At 43.8% G+C, this 22,334-nt stretch overlaps 1 protein-coding gene across 1 annotated transcript in view; it reads right to left on the bottom strand.

Moving 5' to 3' along the window:
- Positions 1–21,305, bottom strand: part of KIF26B (kinesin family member 26B) — a 490,037-nt gene extending 468,732 nt beyond the window's left edge. The window contains exons 1-2 of the mRNA XM_079106603.1: positions 19,616–21,305; positions 18,382–18,783 (exon numbers count right to left, since the gene is read on the bottom strand). Coding sequence (XP_078962729.1) covers positions 18,382–18,783; positions 19,616–19,678 — 465 coding nt within the window. The 5' untranslated portion in view covers positions 19,679–21,305. The remainder of the gene's footprint in view (positions 1–18,381; positions 18,784–19,615) is intronic.
- Between the last annotated feature and the right edge of the window lie 1,029 nt (positions 21,306–22,334).

The raw sequence follows: 22,334 nt of genomic DNA, 5'->3' as shown, positions 1-22,334 counted from the left end.
TGCTGACTAAAGGAATAACCCAAGAATCTAATCATGGAAAGGACTAAGAGAAAGCTCTTAAAGTCTTGAGGACGGGATCTTGCTATTTTAAAATGCAGCCCCAAACCCATGAGAAGGGCTCCAGAGTCACACTCAGATCATTGGTTGTACTTGAAAATTCTGAACTCCTAGCACAGTGATTGATACATAGTACGTGTCCCAAGTATTTCCAGAATATGTCTAGAATCACTGGAATAAATAGCTCAAGGCTTAGAAATCATTTTGGTGTAATGGTCTTTTTCCTGTAACAAAGCAGAAATCATGAGAATTGACCTCTGCATGCTACTCTCCTAAGGAATAAAGGATCTCTGCTCAGAAATATCACAATCTCAATGCAAAAGAGAGCTCCACTTGCTGGCACAACCTGATCTGGTCCTTCCTTTACCTTTAGGTTGCTCTCTCCCAAGGGGAAGGCAATCCCCATCCAACCCTGTATCACCATTTAATGTAACCCCTTAACCATCCTTCTCAACAAAAAGTTGTAATCCCCCTGGAATAAGCGTTTCATTTTCTCAGCTAAAAACATGGAACCCAAGGCCATTAAACTTGTGATAGGAAAAACCAGTCTCCAGAGGGTCAGGCAAGCATTTTTCTCCTACTCTCATTTGAAGGGTCATTTTACTAATCAGAAACAGGCCTCAACTGCCATCACCACTATCCATCACCAGACAGCAAGGGGAGAAACACAGGCGTGCGCACACACACACATACACACACACCAAGACAAGCAAAATCAAAACCAAAAGGGAATGAATTCACCCTTTCATTCCGTGTGTAGTGAGGGTAACAACATTTCCATCGAGACTTCATTCAACCAAAGAACCAAGGATGCCAGGAAATCACCTCATTTACAATTCACTCCCAGGCTTGCTCTGCTGAGCCACTTGTCAGTGTGCGCCATTTGTAATGTCACATGAAATGCCCCCATCATAGCCTCAGGTTCTTCATAAATTTGACACTCCACAGTCCATCCCTATAAAGAGACCTTGACTAGGGTTACTTGGCAATACTCAATTATTAAGAGATGGTGTTATCCTAGAAGGAATTCAGAATCAATAAAGACAGAGTTGTATTTAACAATAATAATAAAGGGAATGGTCATACTCCATATGCTTGAAGAGGTCATGGAAAATACCTGGATAAGGCTATCACAAAGCTCTCTGCAAACCTCTATTCACAAAAGTACCAGAGGATGTTGTCTCATACCAGGTTATATTCAGAAGTAAACATAAACTATAAAAGTAATGGAAAGAATTACCTGGAAATCAAAGTCCCCACCCATCACCGACTCACATCCTGTCAGTCGAATTTCTTCTACTGCCATTGAAGGTACCATTTATGGGAGGAGTTCACTCTCAGGTCTCCTACAAGCCCTGATGCTGGGCATGGCAGATGCCAGGGATGCATCTTTCCTAAACTCTTCTGGTCCCCTTCCATGGACTAGGACATTCTATCTCCTAGTAAGTTCCAGAATAACCTTCAAAGACTTGATATTACTTGTCCCCATACAAATATGTTTTGAAAAAGAATGCCAATGTCTCACAGGTAACAAATACTGAAATTTCACAGAATACTATTTTATTACCTTTAAATAAAGCAATGCTTCCATGCTTAGGGCTTTTCCCTTTAAACTCTTTAGAAAGAAAAAATATTAGAAATGGAACAAACAAAACAGCTTTTTCAGTTAACATCAATACAAAAAAGAAATTTTACGACTCAGATTATGATCTCTTATTTTTTTAACCAGGGTTGGATTCAGCAACTTTCTACATCTCACCACAAAACTACATCTCATTTTTAGTACTTTCTTTTCATTTATTTTCTTCAAATCCTGACTTCACAGAATCTCAAAGGATTTTAACCAACAGATACTTGCCTTTGGCTAGCATTTGTGGAGAGAAATGCTTGCTGTATCAAAATAAGCAGGCAGCCTATCCCCTGTGTACTTCCCTCTTACACGTTCTCTGTTTTGATCCTCTGTGCTCACGTTCCACCTTACCTGAATAATCCAGCATTCACAGGCCAGGTGACTCCTGGAGCCTCCCAAAGTGAAGCAGGCTAAACACTGCACCTTGACCCCCACAAAAGAGAGTCTTAACGTTCTAAGAGTCTTATCTCAGACCCACACTAATTTCTGGTGGAGCCAAACAACTTAATGCTTAATGAAGATTTCATCCTTTATAGCAAAGGAGTAAAAAAAAAAAAAAAAAAAAAAAATCTGGACCTAACACTTTATAATATACACATATTCACAATGTTTGTATATAATATGCACACAGATGTTTGCTATACTCCAGGAATAGATGATGACATCACTGATATTTATGTATTCACATTTACAAAAGTATCTCCAGAAACTGAAACGCCATTCTTGTGGTTTTCCAATACCTACTTCTAAGCTCCATCTAGTGTGTACGTCACCCTATCCTTCTTCCTTTCTCTGCTGGAAACTGGACTGGGGGTTGTAATGGAATATGTAGCCTTTCACCTTTGGGTCATGATAATGATTCCAGGCCACATCAGCAGCATCTGAAAGCAGTCACTGTCCCATCTAATGGCCTTGCTCAAGACAAAAGCCACTGTTCTAGCTTTTCACCCTAATGGGAAGTCTCAACCAGGAAAGGCAGCAAGGAATGGGTCACGAGCCCCCAAAAGAAACTCCCAATTAGCCTCAGTCCATGAGAATGGTTTGAAGGAGCCCTTTGTAATAAAAGTTTGAGAGCTTGAGAATCTGGTGCTTTGGTGCTTCATCTATGGGGAGAGGGCTTTGATGTGTGACACTATGGTAAAATTCCCTTTCTTTAACCTGGGAAATGTCAGACACTAATAAAAGACAGGTATTTCAATCCCGTGAAACCCCACAGCTCAGAAGGGCCATTCTCCAGAAAAGAGCTGGCAGGGGTCAAGCCTAAAGGATATCAGGAGTCTCAGGGTCTAACCTCAGCTCACTGATGACATTGATCAAGGGTTAGAGCCCTGAACAGGGACTCACACAGAGGAGATATTGTATAAATAGTTGTTGAATGGAAGAAAAATGTTTTTTGGCCTCTTGATTCATCTCTTTCTTTTGTCTATTAAATGAAAACAGACCACCCCCATATCCAACTCTCACGTTCCTTAAATGGGTCCTCCAAGAAGTGGCAATGGCCCAGTGAAGTAACCTGAGAAAGCAGCTATATAAATATAAGGTGGTATTAACTTATCAGAACTTTAAAAGTGTCCATTTGGTCCAACTCCAAGAAAAGTCATATGCACAAAATGTGTTGGCAAATTTGGAAAACTTACACTGCCATTCTACATACTGCTGTGAAAACTTAAAGCTTAATAAAACTTTTTTTTTTGGAGTTTACTGCAAAATGAGCAAAGTAATTATAGCAACATATTAATAACTATTATGCAGGAAACCATTTAACGTGCTGCTCTCACAAAGATTTATTTGCAAGTATAATGTGTTTACTCAGTGATGATGACTGCCCATGTAAACTTTTCAAACTATTAGAGGCACAGATGAGATGGTTGCTTTGCACTGGGACCTACAGAACAGAATAACATGGAGCTGTTGCACATGCTCTTCCATAGCAAATGCAGAAGGGGGAGTGGACAGGGATCTTGGCTAGCCAAGGCCAGCTCTCTTCTCTGAAGGCAAGTGGAAGTAAGAGAAAATAGAGGAAGGGAGGGGGATCCTATTCCTACCTGGTTCCATTTCTGGATTTCCTTCCCCTTTCCCTCCTGAAGGACTGTATCGAGACTCACAGGGCAGAGGACAACAAATAGAGAAACAAGAAGAGTCACCCAGCAGATAGTGCAAGGACCACCTTCAACCCTGCCCCAGATCTCACTGCAGGATCTTGATTCAGGAACCTAATCTTGCCAAGTTTCCTCTGCTGTAAAGCGGGACAGTAACAGTAGGGTGTTCACAAGGCTCCATATGAGATTACTCATAATGTGCTCAGAAGAACCCAGGAGTTAGAGCAACAAATGTTATCACAACTACCCTTCATGTGTCATTACTGCATAATTAGGCAGTCCTTGGGGCCTTCTCTTCCCTTGGAACACTGTTTTGTGACACGACTTATAATGTATTTTGGGGGGGCAGGGAAGGTAATTTTACATAACATAAAATATCTTGTGACATAAAACTGATCATTTAACTATTTTCCAGTGTACAGTTCCATGGTATGAAGGATTCCCATCATTATACAACCACACACACAAACATACAGCATTTTTCATCTTCTCAAACACTTGGTAACCTCCATTCTACTGGGTTTTGTTTTGTTTTGTTTTGTTTTGTTTTGTTTTTGCAGGTGGCGGGGGAAGCATTTACTGGGCATTGGACCCAGGAGTGCCTTACCACTGAGTTCTATCCCCAGACATTTTTAATTTTTTTTATTTTGAGACAGGGTCTCACTCCAAGCTGCCCTGGGACTTGTAATCTTTCTGCCTCAATCTCCCGAGTCACCAGGATTACAGGTGTGTGCTACCACACCTGGTTCTGTCTATGAATTTGATGACTCATATACATGAAATCACGTTTGTCATTCTGTGACTAGCTTACCTCACTTAGTGAATGTCCTCACCGTTCACTCACATGTAGCTTGTGACAGACTGTCCCTTTTTAAGGCTGACTATGCCATTGTACAGACATAGCACATTGTATTTAGTTCTTCATCTGTCAGGAGACCCTTGGGTAGCTCCCAGCTTTTGGCTTTCATGAATAAGGCTGCTATGAACACAGATGCTGTACTGCTAATCTCAACACATTACATATCATCGTCTGTTCAAACTCGTGCATAAACTTTACAGAGTTATTTCACTTCTTGTGACGCCCTCCCTCTTGCAACAGTTTATGTCTGACAATACTGAGTTTCCTGGGGCTCCCACAGACCCTCAAGGCTGTTTCCGGTCTCTGGTTATAAGATTCCTCACTAACTCCTAAGTATCCTTTCAACTCCACTGTCACCTTTCTAGGAAATCATCCCTTCCCATCCATATGCAGCCATGACATCCCTCCAAGGGGTGCTGAAGGAAAGAAGGGGAAATGGCGATGGTCCCTACACTGAAGCTCTGGTGACAGCTCCCTCGTGTGCATGACCCCATTAATGTCTATGGACAAACCATCCTGCCACCTGCCTCCTGCCTCCTTGACACTCTGAACCAAAGGACCTGAAACCAGCCCACAGCCTATCCCCTCTTACCTCCAAGCTCTGAGGGAATCTGAAGGAAGTCTTTATTATTATAGATCCTCCTCCATTTAGGATGTCATCATGTGTTACCATCTCACCAAACAATGGAGATAGTGAAGAACCCATTACAGAAAAAGGGAAAAAATAAGCCAACACGAACACCATCAGGGAGCCAGCATCTGGGTAACCAGCCTCCTCCTTGCTACAACAGACTGAATGTTTATGTCCCCACAAATTCATATATCGTAAGCTCCCCCCAGGGTAATGGCATTAGGAGGTGAAGTCTTTACGTTGTTCATGATTAAGTCATGAGGTTGAAGTTCTCATAAAAGGAATTTGTGCCCTCCACAAGAAACCCTGGTGAACTAGCCAGTCTTTTCTACCAGCTGAGGATACAGGGAGAAAGTGCCTCACCTATAAGCCAGAGAGCAGGCCTTCACCAGACCCCAAACCTGAGTATCTTGAACTGGACTGCTAACTACACACAAGGGCTGCAGAGTCAAGGAGGAGACAAACGTGGGCAAAATAGCTGTTTGAATAAATTCCATGAAAACCACCACAGAGAGTCAGAAGCCCAAGGTTTTCTGGGTGACCCTAGGCATGCCTCCTGACCCTCTCCATCATTCTGTTATCTCCTTCCTGATCACCATAAAGAACATTATGGAGAATCACTAAAACCTAGGAGCACTCCATTAAAAATAATAATAATAATGTAAGTCAGCACAAACCACCACCACAAACAGCCCACAATCCAGCAACTTCCTTCCCCCAAGTGGATGCCTCACACAGGAAGCAGAGAGCCTGATTAGGCATATTAAAACCATGCCTTTGTATTACATTTACCACCCTGGCTGCAAAAAAAATGCTCATAAAGCCATCATGGGCAGACTTGCAGCTGCCACCCACCTCCTCTGCTCCACTCAGCCCGCTGTGACAGCCAGCCGTCTTCTCTGCTGAATGCCCTTTTAATTGCACATCCCACTTTATTAGCTGCCTTGACCTCCAATAAAAGCTTCGGCCTAACAATGTCTGAAACCTGAGACAGGATGTCTACCATGTTACCAACTTGTATGCTGCCTTCAGGGTCCACAGAGTGTATACACACACACACACACACACACACCATTCACACACACACACATGCACACCCCACACATGGCCCATTACAAAATCTCCTTTAGAAATTTTAGGACCTAATTCTGCGGGTACATTTAAGGGTAAAGAATAAGAAAAATAATAGAGGGTACACTATTTGAACACATAATCAGTGAAAACTTATTTGGAAAATCAGCTGTGACTAGGCCAAAACCCTGTGTTGTGTGGATTTGGCTACAGGATGTTCTGTTAATGCTGTAATAAAGGGTGTGCAGAGGACACAGAGGAACAATGAAGAGTAGCACGTGGTACTTCTGTAGCTCCTGCTGTTTTGCGCCTGTTCTCAACTACATTTGCTCCAAAGTCTTAATGTGCTCTGGGCTAGTACGAGCCAGATGAAATTCTGCTTTTAATATCTATACTCCCAAAATTGTGTTTAGACAAAAACACAAAGTGTTATATTTGAAATAAGAGTTGGAGAAACCTTCCCCAGGGAGCAGGTAGTTTAAAGAGACAACCAGGGCTAAGGATGGAGAAGAAAAACAAAATCGATAATAACTGAATGAGTTCTGTTGGCTCAGCAGGTAAGCTACCTGCTGTATCCTTTTCCCAGCCTATAGCACAAACACTACAGGACCATGAAACCCAGGCTATGGGCAGATGATATGTAAATACTGGCCTAAATAATTATGGCCCCCTCTAGACATTTGAAAACAGAAAAAAGAAAGAGAAATCAAGGGAGGCGAAAAGAATTGGGGGAAAGTTTTTTAAAAATGATGAATACAGTGTTTGGAGTCTTGGTACCTCCTATATTGTTGTCCCCCCAAACTCCCCACAAATTGTTTCTAAATCCTAATTAATATGGCAGATACTTTTAATGTAAAACTGTGAGCAGCCCTAAGTCCTAAAGTCATACTTTGCCTCATATAGTCCTTGATCAAACTGCTCTCATAAAGTCAACTGTCCTTTTTGTTTGTCTCAGTTTATTTCTGTTTACAAACACAGAAGATTGTAAAGCAAATAGCTTTACTAATAAACAGGAAGAGGGTCTGGGAGTGTTGCTTAGTGGTAGAATGTGTGCTTTGCATGCATGATGACCTAGAGAGAGAGGAAGGAAGGAAGGAAGGAAGGAAGGGAGGGAGGGAGGGAGGGAGGGAGGGAAAGAAAGAAACAGGAATATCCTTATCAGTTAATTTATCATCCAAATTCCAAAGTCAGAAGCTTCCTTGATGAGAGGTCTACCAGCACCTTCAAACTCTGCATGAACTAACTACTGTGACCCAAAGTTCTGCTACGTGGCAGCCCGCAAGAGCTTGAGGCTCTTGGTTCAACCAGAAATCCATCTAGGATTTTTGTCAAGCATATTCCTCTGGAATGTGGGAGCAAGGAATGGACTCCATAAAGTCTTGGGCCCTCTACCCAGCTTCACTGAGACTCAGGGGCTCAGAGTGGTTCAGAGGCTAACACGCCCATCCTCTGTTTATAAAAGAGAAAAATGCCTAGCAGGCACAGGCCCTGAGTTCCACTCCCAGCACCACAAAGAGAGAGACAGCAGGGCAAGCTGGGTCGCTTTCCCAAGATCACAAGGCTGATTAAGCTGGAGGCTGGACTATACCTTTCTCCCCAGCTCTAAGGACAGTCCTTTTTCACTAAAAATCTGGGACTGTAGACGACCTCTGATGCCTATCCCCCCACTTCTTTGTTTTCTATTTCTCTCACCCTCTCTCTCATCCTTCCTCCCACTCTTCCCCCCATCTTATTCTTCCAGTCCTTCTCCCCTCTGTCCCTCAGTCCCCGTTGCCATGCTGCCTGGCTTGGTGGAAGACAAATGATGATCCAATTCCCAGCCCTGGCATCATAGGGAAGATATCCAAGGCCATCACTTCAGCGGCTCAGGATTGAGACCTCCCTCTACAGAGACACACCAGTTGATTGCTTCTCTTAAACAAAGGTGATTGCTAGTTGTTTGCTTGAATTTGTCTTTTATTTTCTGCATAACCTTTTGATTAGACAGCTCAACATCTTTTGGTTGTTGTTATTTTTGGCTTCTAATTAGTTAATACCTAAGTCTCCCATTGCTACATGAAGACTCCAGTTAGATAGAGTAGAGGTAGGAGGCAGTGATTATAACTCCAAAGAAAGCACCCACTCTAAATAAGGTGATAATGATTCATAGCAAAGCATAACTGCTCATCACTGCTAATTAATAGATGAAATTATACCACAATAAAATCTCAAGCTCTCTAAGCTCCTATGTTACCGTAGGGGGGAAGAACAGGTCCTCAATTAGTCAGATGAGAAAAAAGAATTATGAAACTAAAATTCATATTTTTGTCACCCTGTGGTGGAAAAGCAGGTTTTGACTTATTATTTGTAGTTCATGCTTTCAAACAAAAATCAAAAAGAAATGTATGTGTAAGAACTATCAAAGACTGAAGAAGCATGCTATGTGGAGAACTAAAACTTCTTCCAAGAACTTTTTGTGGTCAGCAACAGTATTGAACTTCAACTCCAAGAAGTAGAAAAAATAAATGAAAATAGTCCCTCAGCTGCAACCTAGTCTATGGCACTTAAGATGTATTCATATATACTTCTGCTTATCAAAATAACTTGCTCTAACCTCAGAACCTTTAGATCTGCAAACCTATACAGCAGCATTCAGAATATATTCACTTTTGATATTACAATTTACAAGAACCCACCCCTTCCATGTCAACTTCTGCTCTCAGAGCTGAGATAAGTGCAGAAAATACTGCTTGATGGAGGAAGGTATCTTCTCTATTTCCAGACTTCTCCACAGGGTCTGGTCAGAATTGATACAACAGGATCAGCAAACTATAACTGCAAAGAAAACTGTCTGAGAAAGATAAAACTGGATTGGGAGGCAGATAAGCCCAAATTCCTAGTGCTGTTCAGATCTGCACATCGCATGCGCAGTCACTGGAGGAAATCTGCTCTCCTTCATTCACTGGAGCCTAAAATGCCAAATGCCATGTCTGCAATACTCCCTTGGGGGGGGGGGGGGGGGCTTCCAGAGGGGCAAGGCTTCAAGGCTTCGAGAAGGGATTTGCCTCTGTGACAAAGACTCTCAATCCATATTCATGGTAACTTAACTAAAAGGAGTGGCTATTTGCATCAAGGGAGCTGTCTTAAAACTTTCTATGTTGCTACCTATGAATGAATAAGTAAGTATATAAAGCTTTATTGACCTGGACGTGAAGGAACAGCAAAAGAAAGAGCTCAATGGCACCAATGTTCTCTGACTCCATTTATTTATTTATTTTCTCCATTTTGGTGTTAAGCCACTAGCAATGGTAGGGAGTAGGGAAGAAGGAAGAGAGAGAGAGGAGAAAGAGAGGGAGGGAAGGAAGAAAGGGGCCTTTCATTAAATTCACCCAACCTCAAGCTCTAGAAAGCCCAGACCAGCTTCTTATCTACAACCATCCTTGAAAATCAGACCTCAAAGAACAAAAATCCTCTCCTGCCTCTATCTCCTGTCTGAATAATTGGCAACACAGTCCTCATACTGTCCTAGACAGAAATCTGTGAGAACACCTCCTCTCCTCCCTGCCCTGTATCTCAGCAGCCACCCAACATGAGTTTTCTACTCACTATCTTTCAGGTCAAGTCCCCACTTCATTTTCACTGCCTTAGTTCAGTTGACACAATTTCATTCAAGCCTATGCAAGGGGTCTCTTAACTGGACTCCATGACCACGCTCCCAGGCCAGTCTCTCTCAAAATGACCAGCTTGTGATGTGTATTTGACTCCATGGAAATGTTACAGGCCAGGTTATATGGGCAATGACTAAACAGACTCCATTTTACCTCGAGACTCCATATCATGTAGGAAATGCTTCTCCCATGGGAATGCCCCACCACTGTACCCATCAACAGTTGCTTAGCATAGCATGTTTGGCAACACAAAATGGCAATTCGTATATAATGTAAAATTGTTCTCTTTTTGATTCCTATTTTTCTTACACAATGTAAGTTAACAGTGATTGTCTACATGTTAGTAACCATTCTTTAACTTGTACCCAACTAGGGTCATTTTGACCCACTTTCCCTTCTGCTTATGATTTTAGATCTCATGATGTTAGTTTGTAGTTCTGAATCATAGCAACAGACACTTATGACTGATGTACCGATTTATGGTATAAAAAACCCTGCAACCCTATCATGGGACTTTTCTCCCAATAGCCATTTTTGGGGAGTTGTGTGAGACAGACAGCCAGCCAGCTAATAAAGACTCTCAGATTTGGACTTCTCAGTGGTGATGGGTCTGTTCTTAAGTTGTGTTCCACAACAGAGCTGATCATTTCAGACCCTTCCTGGACATCCTCTAATGACTGCCCACTGCCTACAGATAAGTCCAGATTCTTGCCCACAAGGTTCTTCATCCTATCCCTGCCAACTTCCCACCCTGTTATTCAATGCACCATGTCAGTTCCACTAGTGTTCCAATGAGCAGGCATAGCCCTCTTGTGCCTTCCACCTGCCATTTCCTCTGACTAGAATGTCTAGGCTTCTCCATATTCATATCCTACTCCACCTTCCAGACCCAGTTCCAAGCTCCCCTGTCTGGGTTCTCTTGCAGCCTGCACAGCCCTATTCTAGCACTTAATACACTGCTCCAACTCTTACATCCATGTCTTTCTAATACTAGACTGAGTAGTTCCAGAGGAGGGATTTTAGTCTTTTTCATATTTTGGTTATAATGTGGCACAGCTACAGTAGTACCTAGTACCTAAATGAGAATCCAAAATGATCAGTGGCATATGAATATCAAGCAAAACAACAAATAAAACATTAACAAACTGAATCCAGTAGCATTTTTTTAAATCTACCGAGACCTTGTAGGATTTACAATGGGAATGCAAGGATGGTTTGCTGTCAGGAAATCAAAGATAATAATTTGAAATATTAATAAATCTAAAGAGAAAAATAAGGATTATCTCCCTAAATACTGAAAATATACTTGAAAAACAATAACTATTCTAAATAAAATAGGAATTGATAGGTACTCCCTCAACTTGTATAACTATAGGGAGATCTCAAACCAAAACCAAAATCTTACATTAAATTAGGAAAAAAAACTATAGACATTTCCATATGGACACTACCATCTTTAATATCATACTAGAAATATTAACCAATGTAATAATCAAGATAAAACAAGGACATATATCCAGCAAAGAGAACATCTATATTTGAAGATTATTATTTTAAAAATTCATGATTATTAACTGTTAAAAAATGAATGTTAGCAGAATTTAATAAAGCAATAGGATTATAATTATGTGAATCAATATTCTTCATGTGTATAAATATCATTTAGAAGAGATAATGGAGACTTCATTCATAATAGTAACAAAAGATAATACCTAAGAATAAATTCAAGAAGAAATGTGCTAAACCTGTGTAAGGAAACTCTTTAAAATTGTTGAAAAGTAAACTTTTTCAAACAAAAAACCATTCCAGGTTCTTGGGAAAGATTCAACCTCATACAGATGCCAACTATCTCCCCAAATGAATATATAAGTTCAACATGGTTCCAATCTTTTTTCTGGAGTTAGGCAAGTTGAGTCTAAAGTTCATAAGGGAAAATAATCAGGAAACTCCTAGTAAAGTAAGGAATTGTTTGGGGGAGAGAAGAGCTAGCCCTACCAAACATTAAAAGGTGCTATAAAGTTTCTATAATTAAAATGGTATGGAATTGGTGTACAAGGAGACAGATTAAAAAAAAAAACACAGAATAGAAAATCCAGTAATAGATCCAAATATAACTGAAATTTTGTTTCTTGATAATGATGGTATCTTAAATCTTAACGGTGGAAAAGATGGATGTTTTAATAAAGGGTTTGGAGGCAACTGGATGCATATTTAGAAAATGATAAAACTGATCTCTACCTTTATGATACCCCCAATAATCTCCCAAAGAATCAGAGATCTAAACACTAAAAAGGACACTGTACATAAGTAAGAAAACATGGTAAATTTCTATCACATCTGGAAATGGTGGACAGACTCCCTTTTAACCATGATTCAAAATACAATTTTCTCAGGAAGGTTCCAGATCAAGTTCAAAGGCAAGCAAGATGATAGATACAAACTAATCTGGTATTCCGATAAATATTCTGAGAGTAATTTAAGAATCCTCTTGCACCTATACAAATAAACTTAAAGATATTTCAGATTGGTGCATGTAAGTATGAAAGGTCAATTGAGAGACTAGTCTAAATAATGTTCCTCTATCATAGTAAGAGAATATAGGAAGTTTTTAAAAAGGAAAGAAAAGATGCTTATGAACAACAGCTTGTGACTCAAGAAGTGGCTTAGTTTTGTATTCCTGAAAAGAGACAGGGGACCCCCACAGACACTAGCCAATTTGCAATCTTTTCAAGAACAGAACAGCCTAGAAGTCCAGCAGTCCTGCTGATGTGGCACTGAAATTCCAGCTGCAGGGCTCTTCCTCTCAGAAGGTCAGGACAGGGCCCTCGGGCAGGGTTTTCTGTTGAAAAAGGACTGACAACAGCATCTCATCTGAGTGCATACAGAAACAAGGAAGTTCCTTTCCCACCCCCATGACAAGCCAAGAAAATCACTCATTCAGTCTTGACAGTCTTGCATATTTCCCCCAATCTCCCTGCCCCACAAAAATGAAGTTACCATCTGTAAGCTCAGATAACTATAACATTCTCAGGCAGAGGTCTTGCAGTCACCTATACTGTATAACAGTGATCCCCAAAAGCTTTGGGGACAAAGTGTGCTTGGATTTCTGTTCCTTGTCTCTTTTTCCTTCTTTTTGTGACCTTAATAACCTTATCAAGCCTCTGGTACTCCAATGTGAAGAAATCATTTTCATCCCTTTGCTATGTGAGATTGTGTGTCTTGGTACAGCACGCGCACATAAGGACAATAACTGTTAGCCATTCGTAACCATCATTATTACCATCACGTTATTAGCTGATGAATAGCACAAACTGTGATATGATGCCAAACAGCAACTGATGTGGCCTAAATTTTAATTGAATTAATCCTTCCAAATGCTGACAAACTAGCAGCCTCAGCCACTTAAAAGTCCCATTTCTAAGGCAATAATCCTATCTACAATGAGTGTGGAAGAAATGATTACAGGCCAGGGATTTTTGCAAAGTGAATTAAGTTACTATAAAAACTGACCATGTTGTTTCCACAATTAAAAGTCTAGGAGAATGAATGCCATTTTCTCATAGCTTGCTAAGCCTTAAGGAGGAGATTACTACTCTCGTGGCTCTACTGGGAATGATTTTAAAAACTCCTACGATGTTTTAGAAATTCTTTCATGATAAATGCTGCAGGACTTTTTCATTACTGATATTATCAATTAACTCTTTCTCTGTCCACAATACTTCCAAACTGAGAAAATCTAGTGAAGCTTTTAAAAAATAACCATGTGTTCTTAGAAGGAGATTTCAACCAGAATTCCTCCATAATTAATGAATATTTAAAATGCAGTATCTACTTTATCTATTTATAAAGTGTTTTATGATGGTTCTTGAGCGACCTTTTGAATACTGTTATTTTCCATATCCCCCTTTTGGAGCCAGCAAAATAGAGAAATATGTATTTATATCTCCCCAAGTCTAGACTTCCCTGGGCTCTGGCTATTTAGAGCCCACGTTTGGTGTTTTTAACCCATAGGACACATTCCTTTCTTTCATCTCTGTGATTTCTGGCCTCCCTTCTCAGGGTGTCTGGCTAATCTTGCTGATATTTCTGGGCATAAATGGACTCAGACTATTTGACTGCAAATATATATATATATATATATATATATATATATATATATATATCAGAAAGGAACATAGTTCTGGACCTTCTTTACATAAGAGAAGATTTTCTCTTATTGATATGGAAATGAACAGATGTCTGATAACCTTTCGCTAACCTGGAACATTTCTTTGTACTCCAGGGAATTTCTTGGGCCTGATGTTTTATAGAACTTACAGAGTTCTTTCAAAAATTCTATCACTGGTAATAGATTGATCTAAGCTAGCTCAAAAATAAGAGAATCATTCCTTGGCCTCTTTCTAGCTTGGTGCCTTGACCATCTATAAAGCAGGGAAGACTCTCTCACCACTGGATATGAAATAATTTTATATTTACGCACTGGAACACTGTAGTGGGTAAAAGGACTGTCCTCGCTTAGAATCCCAACACTTAATACATCCACATTCTTTTGTTTTATCTGACCACTTCCACTTACTAGCACTGGAAGAGAAATGATATAAACCAAGTAAGCCCTTTTTACTGACCAAGGTAATAAAAGTCAATCCAAATGTTTTACAATCTGCCACCAGGCACAAATCTCTCCTTACCCAGGTAAGTTGCTATTGGAAAGACGAATTTAGAGCATCACTGAACAGTTACATGAGCTCACACTTGCAACTTCAAGATTGCAAAACCTTGAAATAGCCAATAACAAACTGTCTTATGATCATACTGCCTCCATTCTCCATCTCGTTCCAGAAAACTCAAATTCTATCCATAGAAAATCAAAACCATTATCAACTTCCTCTCTGTGCTCCATCCAGAACTGGGTCTCCTATCTTCACCATTTCCAGTCTCAGTCAGTACCATCACCAACAACCCACCAACCAGCAACATCCAAGACATACTACCTTTTGTCATGAAACCCTGTCCTCCATGGGGCCACATAATTCCTGAGAGTTCTCAGAATAGAGCAGTAACTCTCAAATCACCATAGTCAGTCAATAATTTGAGGGACCAACCAGATATCCTGCAGGGACTTTCCATCACCTCATCTCCCCTTCTCCCCCAACTAGGGGAATAGGGCTTAGTGTGAGAATTCATATGGCAGAATGGTATTTGGGAAATGTACTAATGAAATTAGAACCTGAAAGTTGGTAATGATTTTTAAGAAAAATCTTAAATTCTATAACATAAATCTAACAAAATTGTTTCTAATTAATAAACATCAACCCTCACATCTTTCACTAAAGAATGAAAACACTTTTTGAGCTTTTACCTTGGATAATTTTTATGACATTCTAACCATTTGAATCTCTCTTTTTTTTTTTTTTCTTTCATTAGAAATGTAAAAGGAAGGTTAAAAATAGAGAGGAAAACTGATTTACTCTATGTCACAAAATAAACCATGGTGGAGAAAGAACCAAAACCAAATGCATCCTAAAATAATAAGGTTCTTGGGGTATATATTCTACCTTTGACGTCTAAATGCCTACCTAGGAAACTTTTAATACTACCTAGTAGAATTTAATACTCCATTCGTGAGTATATTCCCCAAATGCAGTTAAGCATCTTAAGTGAATTACAAAGATGATTTTTTACTAATTATCCCTCAAAAACATGTCTTTATCTTCCAGCCTCTGACTCTCCAGGGTGAATTACATGTTGGAGTCACAATGACATCTCTTGTTCTAATGAAACTTAACTCCTTTGGTGCCTAAGGGCTTCAGAGGTCCACAGTTTGCTCATAAATCCTGCACCAGGAAGAAGAAAGGCTATCTTCAAGTGGCCTGGCTCACCACCCATGATGCCCAGAACATAGCAACTGTTTGATTAAAATGTTGTGAATAAGCTAGGCAAGGTGATGCCTGTAACCCCAGCAGCTGGGGAGGCTGAGGCAGGAGGATCATGAGTTCAAAGCCAGCCTCAGCAAAAGCAAGGTGCTAAGCAACTCAGTGAGACCCTGTCTCTAATAAAATACAAAATAGGGCTGGGGATGTGGCTCAGTGGTTGAGTGTAAATCCCTGGTACCCTAAAAAAAAAAATGTTGTGAACAATAAAAGGTATAATGGAAATTGGACTTAAAGAGTAGAAATGCTTAAAACACACACACACACACACACACACACACACACACACAACCCTAAAATTATTATTCCCAAAGACATGCAGAAGATTGGTTGTTAAAATTGAAGCCCCAAATCTCATTACCAATCATGAGCTAACTCAAAGTTGCATTCCTGACTACATCCCTGTACCTAATGTCATGCTTCAATGAGCAGCTTCACATCTAACACTCAGGCAAACCGTGGTTCTGTGGGATAGTCATGTATAAACTCAGGGTGATCCTGACGACTATCCCTGTGAAGACAGCTCTTCCCTAGATGTGTGCCTGGATCACTATGAGTCACTGTAGAGCACTGAGGGTCAGCCCATCCTGTGCTGTTTCTGGAGCTATTACCTCGCTCTGACAATATAATCAGTTTCCAATGTCACTTATTTTATCATGTCAATAAAGTTGGCAAATATATTGAATGACCTCTTATACACTGCGAATGACTTTTTCAGGTTCATCAAAAACAAAAATCCAGTTTATCACATAACCTCACAAATCATAATGGATGCATTTCAGTTTCAACATTTGTTTCTTCTTTCTGTAAGTTTTCCTTCCCCTTTTCCATTTTTACAAAAAAAGTCTGTTTTGATATACTTTGGCACATGAGGAGCATTCAAACAACACCACAAAGAATCTATTATAAGAATGGGTCCTCCAGAATGTTCTAAAATAATTTGGTAGGCTGTAACTTACTAAGATTGCCAAGTATCAAATGTTAAGTATCTTAGAGAAGGTTCTTTAAATCTTTATCAGATGACCTAGTCCCATTATACAACCTCACAGAATCCCACACTCCCTCCTTCCTAGTACTCAGCACAAGTGAATAAATTATGAACTGCATCTTGTAGTTAATGTCTGCATCCTCCATTAGAATACAAGTTCTATGTAGACAAGCACTGTATGTACTTATCATTTTCCTTGTTGAGCCTTGTACTTTGCTATGAATGGGATAGGAAATCAATGACTATTGGTGAATGATCATAAGAGCAAATAAATCTGTGAGTGAAGAAATGGTGTTATATTGCAGGGTCTAGCATGCAAGGGTGAAATAAGCTTTCAGACTCCCTAAGATTTACTCTTGGTACATCCTGGCAGATTTATTATCAATCTACAAAAACGGCAAACTTACAACAATCCATGAGTTCATTATTCTTGAGAAAGGATCTGGATTCAGAAAACCAATTCTTCTATTGGAATTCTATGTGGAATTTTCCACATTTTGAATTTTACTACAGTCTGTGGGTATTTGTTTAATTTAACCCTTACATATAAAAACATCAAAGTGTGTTTGGATAAACAGATGAGGCAAGCAGCTGCAGCTATTCCTAAACTCCACTACCCGAAATCACAATATTTCATTTCAAAAGTCACCAAAACATAAACCAGAAAATTTCATTGAACAGTGACAGAAATCTCCACAGCAATCCACTGTTTTCTTGATATTTTTTCTCTAACCACTGATAAAAACTCTTTGAAGTGGAAGAGTAAATATTTTCATTTGATAGTACTTGGACCCAACAGTACAAATACAATTGCATTGTGTTACACTCTGGGGACTCCCCTGCCGGTCATACAACACGGCCGGGTTGCTATGGAGGAACCAATGTGCAGTAGCAGGCCAGGATGTGGCACTGCTCTTAGGAGCTATCCACCTCTTCTTAATCTTCCTCAGATGCACACACAGAATGTTAACGAAAAAGTGATGGCCTTTGAATAGATTTCTGTTTCTGTAATCCTGAGAAGGAACAACCACAAATATGCGATGGGAAACGACAACACCCAAATATCAGCTTACTGTTACTGTTCCCATTACATTCTTGTAAAGGATCACAGGTGGGGGTGGGGAGAAAGATTTCATGAGCAGTCTGCAGTCCCGAGTGGCGGCACAGCAAGACAAACCACCTGGGGCATCCCTGGTGGACCGTGAGGCCTGCAGCTGCGGGCGCTCCAACACACTCGGGAGTCAGCACCCCTGCCCCAGGGGCCCTAAGTGAGGTCTTCCCCAGCGCCGCCGCCTGCGTCCTCTGGGATGTGGAGCAGCCCCCAGAGCCGCCAGGGCCCCCGGGGCGGCGCCGCTGCTCATGATCGCGACGGGTTGGGCAGCTGCGGCCCGCAGTCGTAGCCCTGGTGGCTGCCGTCCCGGCACCTCCCCCCGCCTCGCCCTCGGGGCTGTCCCCGCCGCGCCGCTCACCTTGCCCGGGAAGGGCCCCGGGAGAAGCAGCTTGAGAGCCTGCCTCTTCAGCTCCACCAGGCGGGCGTTGCAGTTCTCGCACCAGACGCCGCGGTCCGAGCCGGGGGAGGAGCCGCCGCCGCTGCCGGAGCCTGGGGAACCGGTGCCGAAGCCCGGCGAGCCGCCCAGGGAGCCCGGCGAGCTGGTGCCGATGCCCGGAGAGGCGGGACCCGGGGAGCCGGTGAAGGAGCTCGGGGACGAGGTGCCCGAGCCGGGGGACGGGGTTCCCGACGAGCCAAGAGCCGAGCCCGCGCCCTCGGGGGTAGGCCGGCTCCCAGCGCGCGACTCCTCGTACGCTTTCCTGTACCAGCTCTCTGGGGAGAAGGGAGCCGCGGGCTTGGTGGGCGAGCAGACCTCATTTACCTGCAGGGGGAGACACGCGGGTGTGAGGAGCTGCAAGGCAGCGGACTCCCGCTCTCTGCAGCTGGGCCGGGCTGGGGCGCCGTCCCGCCGATCCGCGTGCCTCCAAGTGCCTGGCTGAACGCCCACGGGCTCGGGTTCCCGGCTGCTGCAAGCCCTGCAGCTAAGTTGCCCTCCATCTATCTCGTTAATTGTTCTTAGATGACTCCCCACCGCCCGAGTGACCCCTGCTCCGGTTTCTGGGTGCCGGTGGACTCCTCCTCAAGTCAGGAGAAGGGTTTTCTTGAGGGCTTTTCAACGGTTTCTGCAGGGGATACCCACAGATTCAGCGCCCCGTGCTTTTGAACCCGGCACCCACCCCGGCAAGAACCTAGGTACAAGATCCTAGAAGACCCTATTCTGAGGGTCCTGTGACTTAAGGGTTTCTATTCATTCGGGGAACAGCCCACCGGATCCTGCAGGTAAAATGAAAGGATCTCCGCATCCCAAAAGCAGAGAATTCATGGGAAACCTTCCTTTCAGCTTGACTCTGCCTATAAGTCCAGGAATACTATAGAAGTTAAGGTTCCAGGGGAAAGGAAGGATTAAAAGGACTGAAAAAATTCCCAGAGCGAGGCGAGTGTACGGGTGTCCTCGCAACAGACCCGCCTCCGCGCACGCACAGCCCGGCGGGCCAGCGGAGGCGCCTCTGCAGCGGGAGGAGAGCTCGGATCCGCGCGCTGGCCGCCGGCTCCTCGGGGTCGCTCTGCCAGGGCCGCAAGTTCCCGGGAAGGAAAGGATCCCGGCCGAGATGGGTCTGGCAATGCGTCTCGGTATTGAACCCTTCACAACTTACCCCGTATTTCTTGCCCCTGTTGGAGACCGCAAGCCTCTCTTTATTCCCAGCTACCGAATTCATGGTGGCTTTTCCCGAGGAGAGTCTAAATGTTCCACTAATGCTACATCCAAAAGATCTGCCAACCAGAAGCGTCCCCCAATTGTAAGGGGTTGTCTCTTGGCCCTCAAGTCAAGATTTCTTAATTGTGGGTTAAAGAGAATAAAAGCAAATGGACCCCAGAAGTAATAGCACCAATATGCAGAAAAGGTTGGAGTGGCTGGCTTATTCTTCTCTTCAAATAACGCTTTTCCTCGTGCTCTTCTGCCTCCTCCAGTCACACGTTCTCTTTTCACGGTCACATCCACATCACTGGCATTTTCCTCAGTCAAGTAAGTCCTCGGATCTCCTTCACGAGGGAAAAGAGGAACAGGATCGGGACGTACCGCCGCTGCAAGGAAGGTGGGCGAGTCCTCGCGCTGCCTCGCCTGTGTCGGCGCGCGGACCCCGTCTACCAAGCCGGCGGTGGGAACTTGCCTCCTTCACCCAGCTTGCTAACTGAGTTCAAAGAAATTCTCCCAAAATATAAAGATCCAGACTCGGGGAGGAGCCTCGGCGTGTCGCCGAGCCAATATGCGCGGGCCCGTTTCGCCTGACAGTTGCGCGAGGGCAGGGAGAGGGGTGGCTCTGCTTGGCCGGAGAGTCGTCCGCGATCAGGACACGCGTGTGCGCCCGGGCGCAGCGCGGAACCTCGGGAACCGCGGCCCCGCCGCCCCGGAACCCGCCGCCTGGCTGCCGCCGCCGCCGCAGCGCCGGCCGGGATCCATTTTATGGTGCGGCGCTCCTGCCTGACATTGGGAGGCCGAGAGCCGGGGCGGGGGGTGGGGTCGTAAATCTCGCTCCTGGCAGGGAAGTTACTGGCGAGTGGCCCGTGTCCGGGGCTCTAATGAAACACCGCTGCGCGAGCCTGGAGCTGAGGGGAAGCGCTGAGCGAGCGTGGCTGGACGGAAACGCTGCGCCCGAGCCTCCCCCGCCCCCAAGTTCTTTCTCTTCCTGGCAAGGCTTGCAGGTCTGCCTTTGAAACGCCGTGTAAAACGGATTGAGTCACAAACAAGTCCGCAAACATGCCGGGTCCTCCCCCCGCCCTTTGTTCTCCAAGACCTGCCCAGCAAACCTTTTCTGGAATTACCCGACCTCCCCGGGGCCGGCCGGGGGGCCTTCCTCCGGGACCACAACCAGTGGACTAGGGACCTTCGGCTCCCGCCCGCCCAACCGCTGGACCCTAATCTGTGAAGTACTAAACCGACCAGGGCTGGGACAGGTGAGCCGAGGACCTAGCGGGGCGCTGGCGGGCAGGGGACACTGAGGGATTCGCTGTGCTGCCCACGAGCACCCGCACCGCGCGGGCCTGAAGAGGGGGCGTGGCGCGAACTGGCCTTGGCCTCTCCTTGCCGGGGGTCGATCCCCTCACCCCCCTCCCACGCTTTTCTTCCCGCATCCGGGGTCTGCGGAGTCTCCAGAGCACCCAGTCATCGCCCCCTCCCCTCTACCCTCTCCCCGCGCCCCCAGCGCAGCGCCCAGAAGCGCAGGAAGCCGGCGTATGCCAGGCTCCACACGTGGCTGCTCCGGGGTGTCATTTTTCATTTCTTGGGAGGACATTTCTTCTGGTGAGCCGGCAAGTCTATTTTATTGTGACCTTTAATTAACACCCCGCGAGACACCTCCTGAAGGACCGGCCCAGCGCGAGGATCACGTGAGGTGTAATGGCATCTCCAAGCCCCCGGGAGACCGGGAGAGACCGTTTCTGGGGTTAGGCTAGGGAGCAAAGGACTTTTAGGGCTTTCCAGTCGCTTGCTTCCTGCTGAGATATGGATGAGGCAGGAGGGGACAGGAAGACAATAATTAGGGGTACTGGAACTCTGGGTAACGCCCCCCACCCTACCTTCCTCGGGAAAAAAATCTTTCTTGGCCTCCTGACGCAGCCATGCCCCCTATATCCCCCAGGCTGCAGACCTTGCCTGGGAATATTTCACAGTCACCAAAGAGAAGTAAAAAGGTCAAAATGAAGATGTTGAGAACAGTGTGGAAGTTTCCATTACGTTTCTACTTCCAATTTAAAAGCGATCGTATCAGTAGAGGACCTTAGGGGGATAGGTATGCCTCCAGGCAGCTCAAGCCAGCACCAGCCGAATCTGTATTCCGTGTAGGTGCCGCAGAAAATATCGTCGCCATTAGCTACGCGCTGCTTATCAGCCGGAAAGCAGCGTGTGGCCAGGTGAAATGGACTAGCACGTGAAGCCGCGAGTGGGGAAGGTGGGGTGTAGAGGGGGAGCAACTAGGGAGCTGCGCGATACACCTTGGAGACTGATGAGCCCAGAGCTTATCTGATTTGCATCCCAAAGTATCTGGGACCCCAGACAGTGTTTGATGGGCTCGGAGCGCCCTCTGTTGATAAAAGTTTGTAACTGGAGGCCTCTCAAGAGTGATTTAAAGCGTTTAAAAATCGATTTAAAATGTACGTACAATGAAATGCAGAAATTTAAGTGCACAATTCTGTGCGTTCTTATAAATGTATATATACTCTTGGATAATCCACTACCCTAATTAAGGTATAAATTCCCATCACTCCAGGTATTTCTCTCCTGCATCTTCAGGCAGGCAGTCCCCACCCCACTTAAGAAACCACTGTTCTTATGTCTATCACCATAGATTAGTTTTGACTGATCTTGAAATTTTTTTG

Source organism: Sciurus vulgaris, assembly GCF_902686455.1.
Source record: "Sciurus vulgaris genome assembly, chromosome: 12".
NCBI lineage: Eukaryota > Metazoa > Chordata > Mammalia > Rodentia > Sciuridae > Sciurus > Sciurus vulgaris.
Note: the sequence above shows the minus strand (reverse complement) of the source record. Positions and strands in the feature narration are given on the sequence as shown.